Genomic DNA, 24,949 nt, shown 5'->3' with positions numbered 1-24,949 from the left:
AGGGGACACAGTTGGGACAGCTAACCCCAACTGACCAAAGGGATATCCCATACCATGTGACATCATGGTGTATATAAAGCTGGGGGAAGAAGAAGGAAGGGAGAGACGTTCGGAGTGATGGCGTTGGTCTTCCCAAGTAACCATTACGCATGATGGAGCCCGGCTTTCCTGGAGATGGCTGAACACTTGCCTGACGATGGGAAGTAGTGAATGAATTCCTTGTTTTGCTTTGCTTGCGTGCACAGCTTTTGCTTTACTTATTAAACTGCCTTTATCTCAACCCATAAGTTTTTTCTCACTTTTACTGTTCGATGCTCTCCCCATCCCAACTGAGGGAAGTGGGTGAGTGGCTGCGTGGTCCTAGTTGCTGGCTGGGATTAAATCATGACAGATATGTTTGCGAAAGCACCTCAATCACTTTGGAGCCTGCATCACTCCATGAGTCAGTGGGTCTCAAGAACTAGGTTCCCAAACTTCTTTGAAAATGGCATTTAAGCTTTTCAGTGGCTAAGATATAGTTTACCTTTATTTTGTTCCAGAACTTTCAGTCTCAATGTCTTTGGAAAGCTACCTTGGGGGAAAAAATGTCAGGAGAAAAATGTGAAAATATTTTTCAAACTGGCAATGCTGAATAGTTTTTAAAACTAATGTTTTCCAGGCAGAGACCAATCTGCCAGATGATTTCTTCAGTGAAGACACATCTGGACTGCTGGAGCTGAGAAGCACTCCTGCCGCTGCAGCTGCCAAGCTGGGGTGTGTATTGGTGATGGCCTCCAACTTAGCCAGGCTTCCCACCTGCACTGCATTGCTGTGACACTGGCACACTTCCTTCAGCTTCTTAGCAGAGGTTTCTCACCAGCCTACTCAGCACAGTTGCATAATGAAGGCGAAAGAGTGACCATCCTCTGAAGTTATCATCAAAACCATGGTCAGGTTATGGGTCAATGGGACAAATGGACTTTTACTTCCAGTCCACCAATATCAGTAAGCCTTTAGTAGGTGTTGATTGAAAAATGTTATCTTACAACAACTTACCTGTGGCTTCTGGACTCAGGCAGCTGGCTACCAACTGGTCCTCAGGGATGGATGTCTAACCACAGCAAAAAGCCATGGGATTGCTTGCACTGGGCTTTGTCTCCAACAGAAAGGGGCACTAAAGTTGAGAGTTAGGGGGATGGAAACACCACTGAGCATAACACTGATGGTAATTAAGCAGCCAGCATAGACTCAAACAACTTTTGTGTTTACATCAGCTAGGTGTGGTTAAACTAGCTGTTGGTGTTCTTCTAGACTGGTGGTTTTAGCTGCTCGCGCTTGTATTTCTGAAGTCCTGTTCAACTTTTGTATGAGGAAAGCATATGCCTGCAGAGGGCTTGTCTTGGTGGGTGTATACCAGCATGTCACAGTCTGATGCTTTCTGGGAAAAGGAAAACAGGAGGGAGTAAAGATAAACTACTACTGCAAAACCACTACCTCTGTCATTCGGGCGCAATCTGTTCGTGTGACTTTAAGCATATCTCCGTTCCACCTTTTCTAGTCAGAATTGTCTCTTATCCTTTTTCTATTGATCTTGGGAGGACTTACAATGTTTTAAAGAAAGAACAACAGGATGAAGTCAATAGATTGAGGCTTGAGCAAAAAGGTCTTTCCTAGAAGCGCCTACAGTGGCAGCAGAGCCCTTGCTATCATGGAAAACAAGAGATTGTGAAATCATGTGTGTTACAGGTCCTAAAAGACTTAAAATGGGCTTGTAATTTATTTATCTTTTAACTCTGCTCAGATTCACAGCAGGGGTAATAAAAAGGGAAAGGATGATACCCTTTGAGCGTTTACTGTGGCGAGCCTGCAGAGGAAACATCTACCTGAGGTACACTGAAATGGACACCCCCATGGAGGACCCTGTGACGGTAGGTACCGACCTGTTTTTGCTTCATTCTGCTCCTTGTGCATGTCTGTGACCTGTGGAAACCAAACTGGTGCCCTGGCCGTGCTGCAGCACCGGCTGCCTCACCAGAGCTGGGTGTCTGCAGGCAGCCTGTAGAAGAAAGGTATGAAATTCTGAGGATGGGAGAAGTTCCTTTGACATTGCTTTCCCTTTTTGCCATTATCGAGGTGGCTTCTTTGTCCTTCCTGGTTAAGGTGCCTGTGAGCCCTAGCAGGCTGACCGTGTTACGGGGACCAGCGGGGAGGTGGACTGTGCCTGTCCTCACCTGGGGCTGGCCATGGAGTGTTGATTCCCCTTGGTGTCTCTGGGGTGAGCCCTGTGTCCCAGTGGACCTCCTGTCCCCTACTTCTCCAGTCCGTATTGCTCCTTCTGCCATAACTCAGAGCTGCCACCTGTGCCTGGTCCCTGAAGCAGCATCTAGGGAAAACATTACTGCTGGAAAACTGGGGCTGGGGGAAAAGAACAACCCAGTGAAGAGGCTGCTGAAAGAAAAACACCACCTTTTCCACACTGAACTCTTTTCCTCTGGGTGCTTTAAATTCTGCTTGAATTGTGTTGCAGAGAGAAGAGGTGAAGAAGAACGTGTTCATTATCTTCTATCAAGGGGAGCAGCTTAAACAAAAAATCAAGAAGATTTGTGACGGGTAAGGCAGGCTGGTGGGCAAGCCACAGTGACTCAGTGACTCCTGTGGAGGTGTTTACCTGTCAGCCTGGGCTGGCTGAATTTGGAGCTGGAGATTAGATCTCCATGCCTTTGCTGTCATCTCTGCTACGGAGCTCCCTTCTGCTCCTCAGCTCTGCTGCTCTTAATCATGAAAGATATCCGTCGCCTGGGCACCTGGAAATCGAGCTCCTAAATTTTCCAAAGCGACTTAAAGATCTTGGGAGCTTCAGTTGCTAGGATTTTAACTTGGGACATCTGAAAGGGGACTCATTTTTAAGAAACACTCTGCATTTCCCCTGAAAACCAGGGGCCCAAACTTGGGCACTCAGAGCAGGGTAATCCCCAAACTGCTCTCAAGCCTTCCTGCATTTCAGTGTAAAAATATGATGCTGTAGTTTATTCAGCCCTTTCCCAAGGCCTTTGGGCAATATCTGTGTAATCAGAGACAGAGCCCAGAAGAGAAATGAAAGCTTCATACAGCCTGACTTGTTTCCACCCTCTTAGGCATCTTGAAAAGATAATTCAGGTCGAATATTTTGTTACTCTTTCATAACACTGATGACCGATGGGCTTTGTTGCAGTGTAAAATCAGATTTGACGAGGGGATCTGTCTGCTGTCACCAAATCCATTTCAGGTACAGCCCCTCAGCCAAGCAGGGCCAGCCAAGCGCCTGCAGGCTACGGAAGGTCGCGGGGAGGGGGTGAGCCGTCGCTCTTACCCGACACGTGCACTCAGGGCAGGTCTTTCCTTACATCCTGCCTTTAATCAGAATAAAAGCAGGAAGGCCAGTTCATCCAGACGGGAGAACTGACTTGAGTTCCATGATGCGACAGACCCCTGGGGACAATGAGCAATTCCTGCGCTCAAAATGGGGCCCTCCAAGATGCCTTCTATAGGCAGTGGAGGGCAATGCTCATCCTGAGAGCAATTCAGCCCTCCTGAGGTGGGCATCTCTCTCTATAAAGCAGCCACGGGAGGATGGACAGCTTGGGGAATACTCCCTAGCGTCAGTCACTGATTTCTGATCCTGAACCTCAGACATGGAGGGAGTTTTGCCATCGCCACTGTGCAGCATCAGTCTCCTGCTGCCAGTGGTCTTTGAGCTTTTGGCGAGTCTCCTTCTCTTTCTGGATTACAATTTCATGTTTATGTCCCATTTCTTTGCCTGCTTTTTAGATGCTGTTCCTTACCCTTCTCCTCTTCTGCACTCATGGGCAGATGCTGGTGGTGAACGCTTCCCATCATTGCATTCGCCCCTGCGCCGGTGCCCTTGCAAGCTGCCAGGCCATACATTTAGAGTTGGCTGGAGCTGCCCACAGAGTGCTACAGGCGCTTCATTTTGGAGGATTTTAAATTTTTTTTTCCCCCTGCAGCATTTTAAATTCCCTGCAATCAAAAGCCCAATAAATTTTTTTACCGGAGTGGGTGGGAGTAAAATAACAGGCAATACGATGCCTGTCAGCATTTTTGTTATTGATTGAACCCAGAATCTTCCAAACCGGAGACACGATCTTCTGCAGCAGAGTGCGGCCAGGAGTGTGCCGGGAGCCGACGCCGTCCGTGGGGCCGGCCGGGCAGCTCTGGAAGTATGAGCAGATCCTTGCAGGGTGGGCCATGAAGTGCAAAGTTGTCATGAGCTGGTGGCATGTATGTGGTGGTAGGTTCGTAGAAAGAAACTTAGACTGGTCTCGCTCAGCCTCTTGTAACTGAAGGAAAACATACCCACCTAAGACAAATCCACAGTTTATTGCCAGCTAATCAGGCTGCACTTGAAATTGTCCTTTATGCCTTTTCTTCTTCCCTTTCGAATTTTTTGCTTGTTAATATGCACATATATACGGATGTTTTGCTGAGTGGCAGTTTTTTAATGTATTAATCCCATGACTCTCCTTTAGTGCTCTGTGGACCATCAGCTATCTCTGATACGCAGGTCAAAACATTGTGGTCTGGTCCATCTTTAAGGCAGGGTTAACTATGCCTGAAGCAGATGGCGGTGTCATTCCAGCCCCAGCAGGACATTTCTGCTTAGTGCTAAGTCATCACTCATGACAAGTAAATATCCTGCAAAAATCATGGGACTGGTATAAGGCAGTCTCCTGCAAGGCAGGCTAAGATTTGTTTGCAGAGCAGTGTGCCTCAGGTTACGCTTGTAGTCCCTGCTTGACTCTAATTGGTAACATTAGTCTGCCAATTTCATGAGCATTAAGTCCATGCACAAATTTATTAGTGAAAGGTGTAGAGGGAGCAGGGAGGAGGAAAATGTAAGAATTTTTCTTTTTCTCCTTTTCTTGCGGCTGCCTCGGTGCTAATGTGAATACTAAACTGGGTTTATCAATGTAAGGATTCCCTGCTGAATTCTCCTGGAGCTTTCAGAGATGTCTGTGCCATTAGGGCAAAGCTGATACTCAGTATGCAAAATGGCTGTTAAAAGATCAAAGCAACACTGCTGCAATAACGTTATTGGAAACGGGGGAACTGTACAGCACGGAGGAATAAGCTTTCAAGTTTGATTAAAAATCCTTATTAAAGATGAACTAAGAGCTGTGAAGAATAAGGAGATGGAAATAATTAGGCAGGGTGAATAACCTTTGGAAACGAATACCAGGTGTTGAGTGAGGAGAGATTGAATTCTGGAAAGGGAAGTTTAGCTGAGGAGCGCGTGCTGTCATTACACACAGCTCTGGGCTGATCTCTAGGAAACTGCTGCGTGTTTGGTTCAATTTGCAATTGTCCTCACTTGTGTGTGTGCTGGAACTGATTTTGGAGAGCAGGTGGTGATGTATTCTGTGCTCAGACAAAGCCAGAACATGACGCTTATCTGTACACAGAGCATGCACGGTTTTGTCTCTTAAACAGGGACAGACCCCTATGACCCTGTTACATCTTCTTTTAATTCATCTCACGTGCAGAAAGGCAGCCCTTCAGCAACCCTAACTCAACGTAATGCCACTGCAGGACGGTGGAAGTGTGCTGCCTTAGGTGGTGGTTCTGGTTGTGGAAGGTGGTGGAAGATCTCCACTCTCTGAAGACGAGTGATCTCTTCCTGCAGACCCGTTGGGGCAATACTGAAGGACAACATTTATAATGCCCTTGGAGTGGCAGGGCTGGCACAAGCACTAGACGCCACTGAACAAAACAAGTAGGGAAAAATGGAGGGATCTCTGCTATTTTAGTTGCTGCAGCACCTCAGCTCAGTTAAAGCTTGCAGGCGCAGAGCCTTGCAGAAGCGCACCTTGTGATCTGCAAGGTCCCAGTGGGAACTCCTCGTGCCTGCTCTTCGTGCATGAAGTGTACTCAGGGACTTGTTTTGCTGGCAGGACAGGCAGCTGTACACTTTTCAGAGAGGTATGCAACACATTTCTTTCTAGTTGACTGTTCTGGGTTCATATCGTGGCTTTACAACACCACAGTGGAGAAGGTCATGGAGAAGTATACAACACCTACATGGAGACAAGACCTTCACTCACATATTAGAAGCCCACATTAGTCCTTATTATACCACATTAAACAAAGCACGTGAATCTCCCAAATACATCCTTGGGGGTAAGCTTATAAAAGCATGTATACTGGCCTGGCCACATGTAAACTGACACAACAGATGCCATTTTCAGGTATTTAAAATACTTCACCCATCCTTCCCTTGCTCCCAAGTTGTCTAGCCAAACAGGTGTACCAGGAGCCGGCTGTACGGCCATCCTCCTTTTGTTTTATCCTGGAAACACAGTCGGTTGATGTGGTTTGTTTTTTTTTTTTTTTTTTTTTTACAGGGTTATTTTCTTACACAGCCTGCCCGCACGAAGGGTGTTTGCTTGCTGTGCAGCAGTAGCTCAGCTGATGCCTTCCCCCAGTGCCTGCGAGAGGGTAGTGCAGAGACAGGGACACGGTATTTTTCCAGCCTCAGTGCAAGAGGGACATCTGTCGGCTGCTGCTTTAAAGGGGCTGCCTTTGCCAGGGTGGTTTTTTGTTTTTTGTGGTGCTTTGCAGTTCAAGCAGCTTGTGGGCATAAGGGAAGTGCCTACATATTAGTGCTGACCACTGTATAGTGTCATGTACCTTGTAGTACCTAAGACAGGGAGTGTTTTTTCAGCTAGAACAGGAAAAGGGATCCTTTTTCTCATTAAGAGATAAATGTACCTTTTTGGACCTTTCTGGGAGAGCAGGAGCAACTTTGTAGTGTGCAAGAAGAGTATCTACTGGGTGAGGAATAAAGTCCAGTTTCCCTGACTTTGAGCTGAGAAGAGTCCAGAGGAGGAAGAAGTCAGTTGAATAAATGGTGTTTCTCACTTTTCTCTTACTGAGGCTAGATTTCGTGCCACGGTCTATCCCTGTCCAGAGTCTGCCACCGAGCGCCGAGAAATGCTTGATGGAGTCAACACAAGGATTGAGGATTTAAACACAGTAAGTGGCAGCGTCTTTACTCGGGTCTGAACCCTGCAAGTGCGACTTGCCCAGATATTTGTCCTGTCTGAAACCCTGTGGCTATGGCCAGATCCCAGCCTTGTTTTGGGACCTGACTGTGCAGCGCTGGCCAAGGGCTGGGGATGAAGCCACCAGCCCAGGAGCCATCCCCCTGCCGGCTGCAGAAGCCAGTGCTCATGCTCTGCCCAGTTACACCCCGCAGGAGCTGCTGGGGGACAGCCTCCCACATGAGGGGCTCAAAAACTACTTGTTGCTGTTGGCCATGCAGAGGTCAGATGTTCAGACCACCTGGGCTACTAGATCCCACCCTGTAGCCCCATACCTAGATGGGTATGAGGCTACAGGGTAGGATCTAAGGTCATGAGCAGGCTACAGCTATTGTAACCAAATGGCACATTGTCCCAAATGGTTTCATCTGGCTCTTACAGCATGGTTTTTCCCTCAGCAGCTCACAAAGTTGTTCAGTCACAACTGTAGTACAACTATACTAGGGTCGGAGAGGACTCTAAAGATTTCTTTTATATTTAAATTAGGTTTTATTTATCAAAGAAATCTTGGGGTGCTTTTCACACTAGCAATGGAAAGCCAAGACTGCTGTTGTAGAGGTACAAGTGTCCAACCTCTACTCCAACAGTTAAGTCATGACTGAAAATTACAAGTTCAGCTGCTATACATGCTCAGTGGCTTGTATATCCATATACTGTATAAGGACTTCACACCTGTTGGAGGGACTCCTGCCAGTGACCTTTGTATTGTCACACATGACAGTGTGTCCCGAGGCAGGAGGGAATGGATCCCCTGTTTGCCTGAGGTGGCCCATCTGGTGAAGGACATCCTACTGTCACCCTCTCTGTGGATGTCTGTGACTGCGAAGGCTGCACGCAAGTCTGCTTCCAAACTGACTTTCACCCCTGAGCATTGTGGGCAGCTAGACTTCTTCAGCGCCTGTAGGCCACACAGGTTGTCTTCCTAACATGTTACCTCCATCACTCATTTATGCAGCAGCACTGTGGTGGCTACATGATGCATGGATGTCCCACCAGGGCCATGAGCTGAAGCTCTAGCAGTGCAGGCGTGCTCATGGATGTGATGTGCCCCAAGTTTGTGGCACAGAGCTGCCTACAGGAGATGGAAGGGTGGGAGTGCATAGTGAAATGTGACCAGTCTGTAAAAAACTGGGTAAGGAGCCGATTCCACAGCTCAGTAACTCCCAATGGTCTCCTCTACACTTACAGAGAGTTGTGGCCATGCAGGGAGAGTCCTTAGTGAACAGCAGCTGATGTCAAGGGCTCCTGTGTCCAGACCTGCACACGCTGCCCTCCAGGGTGTCCCACTCATTCATATGAATTGCTGCCTTTCCACAGCCCTCTTTGACCTGCCTTCCCCAAGTAACTGCTGAGTAGATCATGCCACCTACGCCTTCCTGTCTCGAGCGTTGCCTGTGCTGTGCTTACAGGTGATAACCCAAACTGAGTCCCACCGCCAGCGACTGCTGCGTGAGGCAGCAGCCAACCTGTGGTCCTGGGGGATCAAAGTGAAGAAAATCAAGGCCATCTACCACATCCTGAATTGCTGTAACATCGACGTCACTCAGCAGTGCGTCATTGCAGAGATCTGGTTCCCAGTGGCTGACGCTGGCCGGATAAAAAAAGCCCTCCATCAGGGAATGGTAAGAGACCAACATTTTGGGTCCCTGAAGCTCCCACCCAGACTGCATTGTTTATATGTTGAGCATATGTTCAGAATTCTGTCTGTTACCGTAATGCTGGGCTGCCTTTTCTGTTTTAATTAAAGTTGAGGTTGTCGCATGATCACTTGGCCTCAGGGAGTTTAAGGTCAGCATTAAATCTTAGCAGATTTGTGATCGACCCACGAGTCAGCAGTACTGGCAGCTTTCCCTGAACAAATCAATAGTACAGAAAATGGAAAAATCAGGATATTAGAAAAAGAGTTGAGATATAACACTCTTGAGCCGAGCTTTCACGTTGCTGCCTGTGCATGTTTGGATGCAAACCGTGGTGCTGTGGGACAGATTCTTCTCTGCTAGCCACCCTGACTGTGTCCATCCTTGTCGCTGGGTTTGCAGGAGCGCAGTGGCTCTACTATCTCCCCAATCCTCACTGCCATACACACCAGGATGGCACCACCCACCTTCAACAGGACCAACAAGTTCACAGCTGGATTTCAGAACATCGTGGATGCATACGGTGTGGGCAACTACAGGGAGATGAACCCAGGTGAGAAACACTCAGCTACCTGCACCTGGATTGCTAGAGCCAAAGTAAAGCCTTCGAGCTCCGTCGCTATCCTAAAATATGCCCTCATTGCTGATTGAGAATCTGAACCATATTTTCTGCTGGTAAAAATTGATACTGTTTGGGGCATAAGCATGGATTTTCTCAGGCAAAGAATTTGGCCATTGGTCTTCGGTGGTTGACTGTGGCAGGAATAGTGAAGTACACAAATACAGGATGAGGAACAAATGGTGAGGTAGCAGCTCTGTGGAATAGACCTAAGCTCACAAGACACATGTAAGTTGAGTTCATCTTGCTGAGGCAAAAAAAGGCCAAAAGGACCCATGAAAAGTGTGAAACGATGGTAGAGAATCTCAAAGAGACCAATGAGAATAAACCTAGAATTGGGGGCCCACGGGAAAGGATCAGATGAACTTAGATTGTTGAGGCTGAAAAGACTGAGAAACATGATAGTAAACTTCAAGCACATTATTCTGTTGTAAAACAGAATGCAATTGTCTACCCATGGTGTTTATTATGGTGACACAGGAAATTAAGGCTAAAAATGCAAGGAAGATGAAGATCATACAATTGGCCAATCTTTCTGATCATAAATCTAGTTCTGCGCTAGATCTGACTGCCTGGTGAGGCAGTCAGATTGTGGAGGCCTTTATGGGCAGCAGCTGTGAGGAATGGTCCATTGAGGTGGACTGCTTCTCTGCTGAGGCCTTTTTGTTCAGGGGCAGCTGAGCTTGTTGTCCTTTCCTTCCTGCAGCTCCGTACACCATCATTACCTTCCCTTTCTTGTTTGCGGTGATGTTTGGGGATTGTGGCCATGGCGCTGTCATGCTGGGCTTTGCACTCTGGATGGTCGTTAATGAGAAGAGCCTTCTGGCCCAGAAAAGCACGAATGAGGTAAGTACCAGAGAGCTGGTACACCCTGTCAGTATAGGAAAAGGTTCATCATCCCCATTTTATAAAGGGGGCATCCAGCCTCCCAAAGGCTGTGTGTATCCTTCAAAGATGCTCGTGAGGCAGAGATTTGGCAAGTAATTCTGCCTACTTCTACACAGAGACGTGGATGGGCCCAAGGGACCCAGAATTATTCCTTTGAATAATTGTATATACATAGATTAGTACAATCATGTCTCCTGTTGGCTGAGGCCCACCACTTGATGGGACTGCAGGTACTTTGGTCACTGGCACCGCCTTCTACCCCTGCAGATCTGGAACACCTTTTTCAGCGGGCGCTACCTGATCCTGCTCATGGGCATATTCTCCATGTACACTGGCTTCATCTACAACGACTGCTTCTCCAAATCATTCAACATCTTTGGCTCTTCCTGGCATATCATCCCCATGTTTAAAAATCACACTTGGAAGTAAGTGGCTAAATGTGGGAAACAAGTGGAAACACACTGAATGGAGCACCTAGGCTTTGAAAGAAAGACACGGTGACTGTCTGTGTGGGGAAGGGAAGAACTCCCCGCTGTGGATGCAGTCATGAATGAATCAGAGGTTTTGTCTGACACGCGCAGATGAACTCACTATTGAAATGGAAATGCAGAGTCCCCGGCAACACGCCTGTTTCTTCAGGCACTGATGTGCATAAAAATCTGCAGGTGTCTGGGACTAATGTATGGAGAATTACCATTGTGATGGAGACTATCATTGTGCAAGAGCCATTTACACACACATGCACACACATGCATGCGTGTGCACACAAGCGCAGGATAACAGTTCACAGAAGGGCTGGAGTTGGTGACGGATACCATGAGGTGATCCTCAGCACCTCTCACATAAATATACTGTAGGCTTATATGGTGAGATAAAGCTGCAAAGGTAATTTCCCTTTTCTCTTGTAGTAAGGATGTGCTTCTGGACAATACGGTGCTGCAGTTGGATCCGGCAGTCCCAGGAGTCTACTCTGGAAATCCATATCCATTTGGAATAGATCCGGTAATTAAATTAAATTGCTCTAAGATAATTTGTATTTCAATCCTGTTTCTACGTACCAGGCACATCAGTAGCTCCCTGCTCTCTCTCCTGAAGCCGTGCTTTCCACTTCTTGCTCTTTGCCTGTTCTTTACATAGTCGTTGTGATGCTTTTCTTTGGCAATCAAGGATATATACTGCTGACAGTTTTGCACAGGCAGCAGCAAAATGGTAATCGCGAAGGAACTTCGATTTTGCTGGAGAGTGGCCTTGTGCTGCAGTCTCCGCTCTGTCACCAGTCTCCTGGACTCAGTTTCCTTACTTGAGCACTTAACCCATTCTAGAGCTAACTCACAAGTTTGGAGGCAAAGTCCTGATGTCCACGCAGTCTATTTATCACATGGAGTGTGAAGTAAAAGCCAGTATTAGTTAACTTACCCACATTTTCTTCTCTGTGTCCTATTTCCCTTTTCTTGCCATTCTCTCTTTATCACATATTGAAATGTAGTTGTTAACATCAAGCTTTCCTGTTTCAATCTTCCTATCAGCCAATTAACCTCTGTCCTGCTGGATGCGCTCTCATTTCAGCTCATCACACAAAGAAACGCTGGCTTCCCCTGGTTTGCAGAGAGATTGACCTCGTAGTAAGTTTTTCACAAACCCGTCTCTAAAGCTCTGCCCAGGACATAGGCAGTCCAGTTCAGCTGAATTTTCTGTACGTTGCCCCGACACGTCCCTAATTGAAGTTAACCCAAGTTAGTTCCTCTTCCACCCTGGCTGCTGCCTGCTCAAGAGGCTGGGAGCCCTGGCTGGGTGGGAGGAACGGCTGGACAAGTGCTGGCAGGGGAGGGGTGGACTGGAAAGCACCAGCCCCCACATGGCACTCTCTGTGGAAATTATCCCCGTCATCTGCCCAGAACGACGGATGGGTCTTTGCATGTTGCAAGTCCTGGCAGGATGGCTGAGGTACATCTTGGAAAAGAGTCACCCTGAGCTGAAGAGGCTAGGCAGCCTCTTCCATAGCCATAGAAGAGGCAATGCATGCCAAAGGCACAAAAGCTAATGTTTTGCTTTCCCTTCTTTCTGTTCAGGTAGTATACTTAGTGTCTGCAAAGAGGTATCTACTGACCATCTTTGGGGTCAGAAGAATTTGAGGTCTAGGAAGTTTTAGAAGAAGGGAGAAGGAACCCTGGAGCTCTGTAATGGGATAAAGGCAGGACTGAGAAAAAGCATGTGGTTACTGTCCTAACACAGATGAAAAGTTACTGCAGAGAGGCAGGCAATAATCTGATCTCCATGGCCAAAGAGCTGGAATGAGCTGGGTATTTTGTTCAAACAAAATGTTTGAACATGCTCTGCCCTCAGTACTTCTCTGGTGAAGGTGGAACAAATTTCCATAGCAGCAGGAGGGATTTTCTCCTGCCTTTCCACCTCTGCTAAATGAGACGACTCAGCCTAAGGGCAAGGAATGACACTGAAAAGATCTAGGTTCTGCTACCAGCCTTTGCAGCAGTTTCTGGAGGACTGAGGCAAAGTCACTACATCATTTTAGATTCTTCTTATTTCCTCTGTCAAACAAGGATAATACTTCATACCTTTTATATGAGAAGCTTGGCAGAGTGAGAAGTATGTAAAGGAACATTTAGATTTCTGTGCTTGTTTTCTTCTTACTAGAACTGGGAGGAGTAAATTGATGGCATCAAAGCAACAACTTCCACAAATCTGTTGTTGAGCAAACACCTGAAAACCTTGTTCTTCTGTCTCTCTCTGCTCCTTTCCCCAAAGATCTGGAATGTTGCATCGAACAAGCTGACTTTCCTGAACTCCTACAAAATGAAGATGTCAGTTGTCATAGGGATTGTGCACATGATTTTTGGGGTGATACTCAGTCTCTTCAACCACATGTAAGTTTGTTTCACCAAACCCGTTGCTGCAGCACACAGGTCCTCATCCCGAAACTAGTGTCCTTCATTCAGAGAAAGCCTCATATCTTGGACTGATGACTTGAATTTTGCCTTTTCCCCAGGGCGAGTAGAAATGCCTCATACACTGACTGACTCACACCACTGTTGGTAGAGAGTGCTGAGCCCAAAGGCCTGAAGGATGGCCATCGCATTGCAGATATTCTCTTGGATAAACTCTTTTTTTTTTTTCTTTCTCTCTTATATTCTTGATTCTGCAGAAATACTAAAGTACAATAACTATATAGCACCTCCCACTATTGATAACTTTTGTCTTGAAAGACAAACTCTTTTGGTCTAATCCAAAGCACACTGAAATCTTGCACGGTGCCTGTGTGTGTGCATGTCTATATACCTCTGGCCCTGTATTTCGTAGCAAAAAATAAGAGATGGTGAGGGAGTGAAGGGGCTGACACTACTGTATTGAGAGACCCTCCAAAAAGGTGAGTAGTGACCTTCAAGGACAGAAAGTGTTTGCAGATGAGAAGAGCTGCCCCGACAGAACTGATTCTACGCCTGGTTCTGGCTTTCCTCAGCACATATTGATTAACTTTGTAAATTAACCCTTTTTTTTGTTTGTTTTTTGGGGTTTTTTTGGCTTTTATTTCAATGTATTAATCTTTTGAGGTGCAATTACAGACTTTCTTGGCCAGTGATAGTTGTTTCTCATGTTATTTTCCAAAAACTAAATAGTGAACAGTACTGCCATATTTGGGCACAGCATTGTATTAATATGTACTGTATTAATTGCAGTTATCTTTTCTGATTCCTTCCAGCTACTTCAAGAAATACATAAACATTATCCTTCAGTTCATTCCAGAGATGATTTTTATTCTCTCTCTTTTTGGCTACCTGGTCTTCATGATTATTTTCAAATGGTGTCATTTTGACGTCCACTCATCCCAGAGTGCACCAAGCATCCTCATCCACTTCATCAATATGTTTCTGTTCAATTACAGTGACACTTCAAATGCGCCATTATATGTGCATCAGGTATGGATCAAGCATCTTGCACCCACTCTAGCTGGTTTTGGATTTGCAGTGGGTGTTGTGAAACAGGCTCAGAAGCGCTATCACAAGTGCCAGTCACATAAGAGAAGTTCGTTCTTCTGGTAGTCATGTTGGCCTTGTAGACAGGTAGGACAGAGAAGATATCAATCAGCGATGCAGAGAAAACCTCATTCTTAGTGTCCTTACAAGAATGATGATGCAATTTAAGATACTTTGGGGGAAAAAAGGAAAGAAAGGTGATGAGAAATGCAGAACTGGGTATTGCAGATGTGCTGTCCTGAAGTCTTGGCAGAGTCTGATGCTAGAGACAAAGGAAGCCTCTCCTTTCCTTGATAATTATTGATTTCTTCTTTGGAAAACTTTATATTTTCAGCTAAAAAATAGAAGGAGCTAGGGGATTTTCTGGCAGCTTTTTGTCAGAAATATCTCCTTTGGGGAGTTCACTTTAAAAAAAAAAAAAATCTCCCCTAGAGAAAACTTCTTTCAAAGTAATCTCTATTTATTTGTTCAGAACAAGATTATTTTTTTTCTTGCTTGATTTTTACATCAGCAGCATCAATGAAGAACCTGCAAGCAAATGCTGCCTCCAGCCACATGTATGCATCTACATCGATACAGTTACACACTCTGGCACTACAACATGAGCTCAGTTTTAGCAGCTTCTGGTGAGACAGAGTTAGTAGAGAGCCCTGATCAGTTTCAAGTAACTGTGTTAAGGCTGCAGGGGAGTTTGGGAAAACAGTTTTCCAAGCCTTCAAAAAGTTATTAGATAATGTTTGGCTTTGTAACAACCCAAAGCCTTTCCAAGATGACCATTTTTTCCCTCATATTGCTATCTCGCTACTTCACCAGTAATTGTCTGTGCCATCCACCTGGGTAGTCTGAATGCAAAGATTGTATGGAACCATAAGGTGATCAGAGATCTGAGTCAGCTTTAAAAAAATACAGAAGTTGTAGTTTGGAGTTTTCTTTGTTTGTTTGTTTTTCTAGGAGTCCAAAAGGTTATGTAAGGACAGCAATATGGGTGGCAGACTGCAACAAGAACACCTTATATTGTGGGGGCCATGTGTTATCAAACCTGAGCTATGGGGATTCAATTCCCTTCTGTAATTGCAAATGTAGACCAAATCCTGTATTCCCTGCTTTTTCAGGGGAAGACTTGGATTACTTGGCTCTTACTACAGCATTTCTACTTTGTTCAAAGCAAGGCAGACTGACTGGCTCACCCAGCAGCTAGGACATTCACTTGGGACACTGGAGATCTAGGATGAAGTCAGTAACATTGGGTTTTGCCCTTTCCAACATGAAAGTTTTTCATCTCCAGTTCTCCAACCATCTCTAGTCGGCAGTGGTTTCTGGAGCGTTAAGCAGTATACGTTTATTTTCATGTCCTTATAAGCAGAGGGGACTCAACCAATACAGGGAATATATCTGTTATATAAAAAACTACCATTTTGTAGAATCAGGTTTCTAACCATAAATGTAGTTGACTAAAGGAAGTAAAGTAACTTTTTTCTTTTCTTCATGTTTTGTCTTTTAGAAAGAAGTGCAGAGTTTCTTGGTCATATTTGCCCTGATTGCTGTTCCCTGGATGCTCCTAATCAAACCTTTCATCCTCCAAGCCAACCACCAGAAAGCACGGCGCATGGTAAGGGATGTGGATCAGGCGAGGGAGATTCAGTACAGAAAAGGCAAAGCTGAGGCGACAGACCCACAAAACTGTTTGCAGTGATCTAATTCTGCTTTTCTCTGATCTCAGAGTTTCTCCGGTAATTTCAAGCTGTGCTTTACAGCACATGCGCCGAGAGCGTGTGTATGGACATTTGGCTGAGCCATCTGGATGGGAAGCAGGAGCTTTGCTCACAAGACCATACCCTATTTTTTGGGAGAGGAGTTAGGCTCACACTGAGCTCTTTCAAGTGTCCTATCCAAAATGAGAGAAGGTTTAGAAAGACTTAAATGCTGGTAAAATCAACAGAGGGCAAAGACCTCAGTTCGGGGTCCACAACTACCACTAACCACTGGTTGGCTGCTCTGTAGGAACGGGGCATCTGTGATACTTCTGGCCTTGGAGAGATCAACACTGCTTGGAGGAGAAGCTTGATTTAAAAGCTGTCGCCTGCTTTCAAGCGGTGCTTTCTTCCCTAAGTGATTGCCTTCACAGTAACAGAGCCCTGCTTCCCATGGGCTCTGTGGTTTGCCCAGCTCTTCAGCACGTAACAGCAGCAGCTGCAATTTCCCAGTTGTTCATTAATTCTGTCCTTTATTGCACTAACAGGACTTTACTTGTCTGTCAGGATTTACTTCTCTTTATAGTCGGAGTTAGTGCCTGGAGTACCTTTTATAGGGCACAGATGTTTCCATTTGAAGAAAGAGATGCTGGTTGCGCTGCGTGACCTTTTCCAACCCAGTCACTTCTGACCTATAACTGAAAGCCACATCCCCAGGAGACCTTTGCAGCCCTGCCTCTGTGCTGTAATTTCTTATTTTGTTATTCTTCTGGGATTTGGATGAAATCTTGACATGGCTGTCTCCATCTCCTGCTTTTATGCTAGCAACATCTGACAGCTTTTACCCACCTCCTATTATGCCCCTGTATTTCCATTCCTGATTTTCATATGTTAGCTGTCTGATGACATCTTACATTTACCCAGATTTATGTGTTTGCAACGAAGTCTGTTCTCTATGCTGACATTCAGGTAAAGCAAAGATAAAGCGGGCGTGACAATGATTACTGTTGCAATAGGAAACAATATGTTATCATGAGACCTTGCCCATGAAACCTGCTGGAAGCTATAAAGAGTGACGGGACAGAACCTGACAGAAGCTGTGAGGTCCGTATTTGGATATGCTGCATAATAGGGCTGCTGTAGGCATATAACATAGGGCTATTCTTACGCTGTGCTGTTGTTTCTGGAGTGAGGTTCAGATCACGTTGTTCAGGCCTCTAGAAAATCTCTGTAAAGAATGATTAGGGAGAGAAGATGGGTTGTCATGAGATTTTTGTCAATTTAAAATGAATCAAGAGATCAGAATTGTATTTCTGTCTGTATCTCAGGAATGGTGTGACCTTCATCAAGTCACCTGATCCTTTCAGGCTCCATTTCCCATTCACTTGGTGCTAATTCCTTTGATTTGCACCCACCTAATTGAGATCATCAGCTTTAATGTGCCTCAGTTTTCTCATTTTCCAAAAGTGATTAATCTTCTTGTTGTGGTGGGTATAAAGGGTGCATTGTGGGACTAGCAACTAGCTCCAAATTAGTTGGAATCACTGGGAAATGCTCTAGGATGGAAAATATTTAAGTATTATTAGCCATTTGGCAGGAGTACTTGGTTTCCGTGGTCCATGGTGACTGACCGTTGTTGAAATTGTCCTCATGTTCATGGTATAGTCCTTCATATGTTACCCATCAGGAGGCCATTGATGGAGTTCTGTGCCATGGTCTGCTTGCTTTTCATATCAACCTGTAGCATGACACAAAAGATGTATTACATTTTTCTTTCTGAAAGATTCGGTCTCAAGCCATCTCAGGAAACCCTGGTGGTGAAAATGAGGTAGATGTCCCAGAGACCAATCACTCTAAGAAAGCTTCCCAGGGAGACCACAGTGGTGGCCATGGAGGACATGAGGATGATGATGAAGAGGTAAGCAAATGTGGGCAGAAAATTTTTCAGACAGACACAATAGTAGAAGACACAAAGTCAAGCAGAAGGCTTTTGCAGAGTTGCCAGCCCTTCTTTTTAACAAGATACCAAGACACGCTGTTACAACAGTTCGTGTTTCCAAACAGAGTAAGCTTTGAATTTTAATAGAATGAATTCCTCTAAATTTTTCCTTTACTTTTGCCTGATGAGGGTAGGCATTCTTGCGAACCTCAAGCTTTTACAAACCTCAAGCTTTCCTTTCCCCAGGGTGTGGGTTTCACTTCCACATTGCACCCAGAGAAGGTCAAGCCTTCCCCAAGAGTCAGTGAGTTTTCATTCCTTTAAATTGCAATGGAGCATTGAAAAGTTGGCAGCCTGCAGTGCTGGTTAGGAAGAAAAGTCTTCCTTTGGCAGATATTGTCAAGGCCTTCTGCACTATGCAGAAACACAGCTGAAAAAGTGACAAAAGTGTTTGTAGCAGTTGGGAATACCAACGATATTGACTGTGGATATGGCTGACTGTTCTCTGTCACAGGGAATCTTCCCAGTCTTAGAAGATACGCTTATTCAGTGATGTCTCCCAAAACGTGTATGCCAATAGGCAGATAGTCTGAAAAATCTGATTTTATATCAGAATTTCTGTCTCTACAAGAAATCACAAAGATTGATAGCAATTGGATTGCCATCTTATTCCAGATTGGAAATTGTAAGACTGGAATATGAGCTGGTTCCTGAACATTTGCTTTTCGCTGGAAGTGTATTTCTCTGGGGAGAATGTATGGGAAGACCATAGAGAAATGACACTTTTCAAAGCAGTCTCTTTGTGAGAAGTATGAAGAACCTGACAGAGCATTGCTCTGTTAACCATGAAGCCCTGAACCAAGAACTAATAAAGCGTGTTTGGTTTTATGTTGTTTCAGTTCAATTTTGGAGACACATTTGTCCACCAAGCTATCCATACCATTGAATACTGCCTTGGCTGCATCTCCAATACAGCATCCTACTTGCGACTCTGGGCGCTGAGCTTAGCCCACGCACGTGAGTGATTGACTACCTGTTAGTTACCAGCAATGCTCTGATGATCACTACTTCTGCCAGTGTTTGGTTATTGCTGCGAATTTCCCCATAAAATCAAAGTTCTCCTTGTGGATGTTTGTGTCTCAGAATGTTTTGCTTCAGGTCAGATCAATCTAAGTGCTTCATGGTGGCCATCTCAGTTTTCAGTGGTGATTCCTGGTGGCTCCTGACTGCATTTGCTCGCTGGGGCCCCTTTCCCATGCTGCTCTGTAGCCACTCCTCTGGAATAGTCCTCATGGTGTGTGGCGTGGTGGGAGGTGCAGTCCAAAAGGGTAGTCCAGTCCACAGAGGTAAAGGCAGTATGGGAACCATAGCTTCATTTCCCAAGAGGCACTCGCTATAGCCTCAGGCTATGCAGATGAATGTCAAAATGACTTGAAACAGTTATTTTGATTTGATTCAGCAAACTGGAAAGAAAAGTTTTGGTTTGAAAACTCCTGGTATTTGTCATTTTCACTGGGATTTTTCCCCAGCAACATTTAGTGGAACCTCTCATTCCATGAGAAATGTACAGCATTTCAATGTCTTTTGTCTTGATTTAAGATAAAAACAAATGCTCAGATACTAGAAATTGCCTCAGGCTGGAACTTCAGATTTTCAAGCACTCTAATTTTCCTGAAATGTTTTTTATTAATATTGCTGTACTGCCTCTGGCTAGGAGTTGCGCCTGCCCTAAAGAATTGTGCACACAAAAAAGGAAAACAAAAGGGGGGGTGTGCCATGGATTGACAGGGGTGAGCTGTACTTCTTGGCACAGAAATTAGCTTAGCAGGAGTCGAGTAGAAGCTAATACACATTAGCTTTAGATGGAAGACAAGTATCTAAATAAAATAAAATAAACCAGCTAAAAATCTTAGCTAAGGTAAGTCCTGTGTGTTATGTCAGAATTGTGCCTTGAAAACCACCATATTCCTTTGCAGCTTTACAAACTGGTGGTAATGGGAATATTTTTCCCTAGGGCAGCAGTTTCAAAATATCCCTTGCATCTGTTGTCACCTAAAGTAACAGGTCATTGAATCTCAGTACGGCTCAAGGACCAGTGACTGGCAAAATGGAAAGCTGAACTAGTGGCTTGGAGCATCTGGAGCTGGGCTAAATCCTTGCTTTGCCTGTATCACAAGAGTAAAATTGCTGACTCCTGAATCTATCCTGTGTGACTGGGGTAGTTGAGTTAGGAATATATTGTTGAGCTGAGAGGACATGTCAGATATACCAGTGCTGTGAATGTTGATATAAAACTATGCAGGAAAAGAAATCTTTACGAGCATGCAAGCAATACGAACACTAATACAGCCTGCCTTGTGTGGGACCAAGCAGTTGTCTTTCTTTTCCCCACCACAATTTCTCCATGACACCCTAAGAGAAGTGGTTTGGAAGAACAATTGGGAATTAACATGTCTCTTGTGGGTCTTAGCTAGCATCAATCAGTACAGCTTGTAACCTAACCTACACATGTGTTGGCTATGTCAATCGATTGTGTTCACTGGGATTTAGCAGCAAGCAGTCCTAAAAGGCTCCACTTATCTGCCATGTTAAAGAAGTGCAAATTAAACTGATGACTGTATCATGCCAGGGTAACAGCAGTCTTGGTAGTGTGCTTGCACAGACTTGTGATGCAAAGCCAAGCCAAAACAGCACCATCCACTTCTAACAAAGTGAAAGGGAACAATGGAAAACAATGTGCGTCCACTTTCCTTCCCCAGACAGTCATCATGGGGGGGCAGGGTGGTCATACGCGGCTACTGTCACATACATTTTACTGTCATGTACATGATTACTGTCATGTACATTTATCCTAGGCCAACTCATCTAACTGGGAAAAATGGGCGAGCTGCCAGACTGCGCACTGTGTCTGTCCACAGCTGTTGCTCAGCACTGTTTTCCCTTTGTTTCCCTTTGCAGAGCTGTCAGAGGTCCTTTGGACCATGGTCATGCACAACGGGTTCAACAACAGTGGCTGGGCAGGCCTCATCGTCATCTTCATCATCTTCGCAGCGTTTGCAGTGCTGACAGTAGCCATCCTGCTTGTCATGGAGGGGCTGTCAGCCTTTCTGCACGCCTTGCGTCTGCACTGGTAGGTACTGTGGTCTTTGGAGCTTTTCCCAGAGCAGTCTTTGGGAGGGATCAGGTTGTGGAAACAGGTGGCCACACAAGGTGGCGTTAGACATGCTGTGCTAGTACCTATGCACTAGGATATCAGTCCCCCTTGCCAAAGGAAGCAAGGGAGACTCCTCCAAAAGGGAGGTTAGAGCTCCCTGCTCTGTCTCTGAGCTGCTCGCTGGAGCAACGTGCCTGTCCTCTTGAGCCTGCGGTGGCTGTAGGCATGTGTGGCAAACGGCAACCTGCGGTTCTGCCCTGTTAAACACACAGAGACATCGAAGCCACCTTGACCTGCATGATAAGGCCTGAAGGCACCACAGCCACAACACGGGTTGTGCATCCCGCTCAGGGTTACCATCAAACAAGACAGCTGGGGACTACCTACAGCAGCATGAGTTCAGTTGGGACTGCAAAACCTGCAGAAAACCTGGTTCAGCGCTTGTGCCATCAGGCCAGCTTGAGCTCCAGGCTGTTTGTGGCAAACCAGCTTCAAGTTAGTTCGTGTCTGCCTTAGCTAGATATCAGTCCAGGCAAGGACAGCAGTGTAGATGCACCAACAGGCTGGTATGTAAAGAAAGACCAAGGTAACAAACTGCCCCTCACCACCACCATAACTCCGTATCCTGCCTGAACACCCAAGCTGTGGCCCCTTTCAGCACATAATGTCCCACCACAAACCGTAAATGCTGCCAAGGCAAACTGTGGTGCAGTTGCTTGTAATTGTGCAGGGAGGGGGGGATGTCTGTCTGCCACCAGAGTGTGCAGCCAGCAGGCGGTTAGCCCAGATCTCAGAGCTGCTAGAAGCAGTTTAGCGGTCAGGCAAGGTGCTGCCGACTGGCCTCATGAGGAGCATTTCCAGGCTGACTGATGGAAAGTTAAAGCTGACGGCTGCCAGCTCGCTCCCTGGGCCGCCTGTGTCTTGCTGAGGGGTCCAGACGGATCCTACATTCCCAGCTCAGAGGCCCACCCTCTCATGGCCTCCCTTTCCCATGGGTGCCACGTTTCAGCCTCTCAGCTGGCTGCAGGTCCTGCCTGCGGGCAGCACTGATGTCCCTCTTTACTCCTCCCCAGGGTGGAGTTCCAGAACAAGTTCTACGTGGGAGCTGGATACAAATTTTCTCCGTTCTCCTTCAAGCACATCATTGATGGCACCGCAGAAGAGTGAAGCCAATGCATCGCTGCTTCGCTTCTCGGGACCAGGCTCTATTTTCTTGTGGTCCCTCACCAACAGGGTAGGGTATATGAGATGAAACAGAACGGGATGTGGCCTTTGAAAGAAGAGCAGCTGCAGATGAAAATGTTCTAGCTGCATTCACATATACTGCTGTATCAGCCAAGAGCTGAACTGCATCGGCCGGGGTGGCTGGACATTTGTCTGAGTAGCTCCACTGATGTCTTTGCCAAGTACCTGGTCCTCAGCGTTTGACTGGGTCAGCGCTGCCTACTGCTTGGTTGAAAAGAGGACATGCAGCTTTTGAATTAAATTAGTTATGAATAATCAACTGGCATGTGTTTTGCTCCGTTTACTGCCTTGTCTTTGTGGCATATTCCTTTCCGAGGAAAATATGTTTCGGCTGTTGTTTCAAGCTGTGGTTGATCATATGACAACAATTAAGTCCCTTATAAGATTGCAGCCCTTCATTTAGCACACAATGCAAACCAGCTCAAAAGACAGATCATATTGCAGGCTTGCAATTTTCTACATGCTTTACTACAACAACCCTCTTTTTATCTGATTTGCTCCAGGGTTTGACAGCACTGGATTATAGACGTTTGCACACGTCATCACTTAACAAAAGTGTTAGTTTTGAGCTGTGTAAACAAAGGAGTGCGCCAGTTTCCACATTGGCAGCCAATTTATTTCTCTCTATTGACTTGTTTCTTACAGGGGACTTAAGATGACTCCCCCTGTGCTGTATTTTTCAAGATGGGTTGTTAAAGCAGACTGTGTAGAAATGCTAATACCTAATGAACTGAAAGAAGAGAGGAATCAAAACCGTCGAGATGAATTTGAAGTATCGATGTACTGTGATCTTTTCTAAATATTCATGAATTACAAATCTTTCAAATTGAATAGTGTTAATCATAACAGACTGTTGTTTTTTTTTAACCACGGAGGATGTAAAATGACAACACAGCACACCAATGGATTTGGAGGCAACAATGCTCCCTTCCATGGGGTGTGACCAAACAAGCCCCAGTTCCAAACCTTGCACCCTTGCTATCCAGCTCAAAGAAACCCACCTGGGGGTGTTCCCAGCAGGACACACGGTGGAACAGTCATCATGAGCCATGAGCCTGCAGTAGTCAGGCTTGAGAGCCATCTTCCTCCTGCAGTGAGCAGGAAGAAAATACAGCCCCAGGCAAAGCAGTTGTTCTGCTTTTTCCCCTGTGGTGCCAAGAAGCCATACTGGTGCTGGACACCGGTTACCAACACAGTTCGGAGACTTTTTCCCTTTTAACAACAGCTTGAGTTTGAAGCAGCAGCTGGAGCTGAGAAGATGTTGGCACAGGAGTGTGTCCATGACCCAGGAGTAGCTTCATGCCACCAGTCCTTCGGGCATGGGTAACCTACAGTACAGACAAAAAACACGTGGACATGAATGCTCAGCATACGCACATCACTTTTGTTTCTTCTATTTCATTTATTCCCACTCAGGAGAAAAGCTGTCTTGAAGCAAGGAAGCCCAAACTAGTTTGATGCATTACCAAATGCAGAGAAAACAATTTGCTTTATGAAACAGCGGGCTGATTTTCTGCACAAACACATATTTTATCTTTATTGTGCCTTTCAACGTGATTGCAATGTAACTGAGAAGGGGATTACCTGAAATGGAATATCTGTTCTTTTTAGAGCTTCTTGGGGTTTTGCTTTTATGTGTGAGGTTTACATTTTAAGCGAGAAAAACAAGTTATCCTGTGACTACTGCAGGTGACAAGGTGGTCTGTTGTTTACTGTACCAAAGAGCGGTTCAAACATTCGGCTTAATTCTGTATTCAGCTCTGCCTTGCTGTGCGCAACTGAATAACGCAGCAGGGCCTGTGGCTCACTTGTGCATTTGTGGTACGGGGACGGCACTTCCCCACTCCACACGAGGACCAGGCCCACTTACAATCAAGGAGCATTCAGATAAAATACTGCTGAGAGGCAGGGTTGTTCTTATATACTTTAAGAAGAGCCCTGGCTTTCGTCTAGGTTATTTTTAAGACTTATTTAAAAGCCCAGAAATGTTCCGGAGTGCATTGTTGTTTTTTAAAAGGTTTTCCTGCAGAAGATGAGAGCGATTTTGGAGCAGAGCAGTGACTGCCCGTTCCCCAGCACAGCTGCTGAGCTGAATGGGACCATGTTTTCTAGCTGGTGCTATGAATGTGGTCACCAGATGTGGTCAGATCCAGCAGAGACCACTGTTACAGACTAGTAGACCTTGGTACAACACCCTGGTGTCTTTATCTAGACTTTAACCATTGCTGGAAGAGGTGTGACCTGACTGGGAACTCTTCCCAAGTCAGAGCCTCAGCGTGTACCTCCAGGGCAGACTCAGGATTGATGCCTAGGGAGAAATGGCTGCTTCTGGATCTAAAGCTCATCCCATTGCTAGGAAGGTGTTTTTTTCTGAGAGCTGGTGACATGAGTTATATAATTTTGTGGGAAATTATTATAAAAAGGCCTCAGTGAATGAGCATGTAGGGAGGGAAAGGGATAAGAAAGTCAATCAAACTGGTTTCAGTCACTCACACTCATTCTCTCCTGGATTTTTTATTCTTTCCCATGAGAGCCATTGCTGTGTGTTGCTAGGCCTTTCCGCCAGGATGACTTTGGTGCTGTGGAGGATGAGGAAAGCCAGGTATTGAGTTCTTCTCCAGTTTCTTAGGTCCTCCAGACTGGTGATGATGAACTGGTTTCTGGATTGAGCTTTCATAAACTTCAGGAGCCAACAGTTTCTTGGAGCCCAG

General features: G+C 45.7%; 1 protein-coding gene across 1 annotated transcript in view; it reads left to right on the top strand.

Annotated features, from left to right (window-relative positions):
- ATP6V0A4 (ATPase H+ transporting V0 subunit a4) overlaps positions 1 to 24,327 on the top strand; it is a 29,960-nt gene extending 5,633 nt beyond the window's left edge. Inside the window, exons 6-21 of the mRNA XM_054187943.1 lie at positions 659 to 753; positions 1,781 to 1,907; positions 2,507 to 2,589; positions 6,915 to 7,008; positions 8,486 to 8,698; positions 9,116 to 9,266; positions 10,039 to 10,178; positions 10,488 to 10,645; positions 11,129 to 11,222; positions 12,984 to 13,102; positions 13,936 to 14,152; positions 15,711 to 15,818; positions 17,684 to 17,818; positions 18,739 to 18,856; positions 20,798 to 20,969; positions 22,067 to 24,327. Coding sequence (XP_054043918.1) covers positions 659 to 753; positions 1,781 to 1,907; positions 2,507 to 2,589; positions 6,915 to 7,008; positions 8,486 to 8,698; positions 9,116 to 9,266; positions 10,039 to 10,178; positions 10,488 to 10,645; positions 11,129 to 11,222; positions 12,984 to 13,102; positions 13,936 to 14,152; positions 15,711 to 15,818; positions 17,684 to 17,818; positions 18,739 to 18,856; positions 20,798 to 20,969; positions 22,067 to 22,160 — 2,118 coding nt within the window. The 3' untranslated portion in view covers positions 22,161 to 24,327. The remainder of the gene's footprint in view (positions 1 to 658; positions 754 to 1,780; positions 1,908 to 2,506; positions 2,590 to 6,914; positions 7,009 to 8,485; positions 8,699 to 9,115; positions 9,267 to 10,038; positions 10,179 to 10,487; positions 10,646 to 11,128; positions 11,223 to 12,983; positions 13,103 to 13,935; positions 14,153 to 15,710; positions 15,819 to 17,683; positions 17,819 to 18,738; positions 18,857 to 20,797; positions 20,970 to 22,066) is intronic.
- The last annotated feature ends 622 nt before the right edge of the window (positions 24,328 to 24,949 follow it).

Source organism: Rissa tridactyla, chromosome 1, assembly GCF_028500815.1.
Source record: "Rissa tridactyla isolate bRisTri1 chromosome 1, bRisTri1.patW.cur.20221130, whole genome shotgun sequence".
Lineage (NCBI taxonomy): Eukaryota > Metazoa > Chordata > Aves > Charadriiformes > Laridae > Rissa > Rissa tridactyla.
This window is presented reverse-complemented; position numbering and strand designations above follow the sequence as displayed.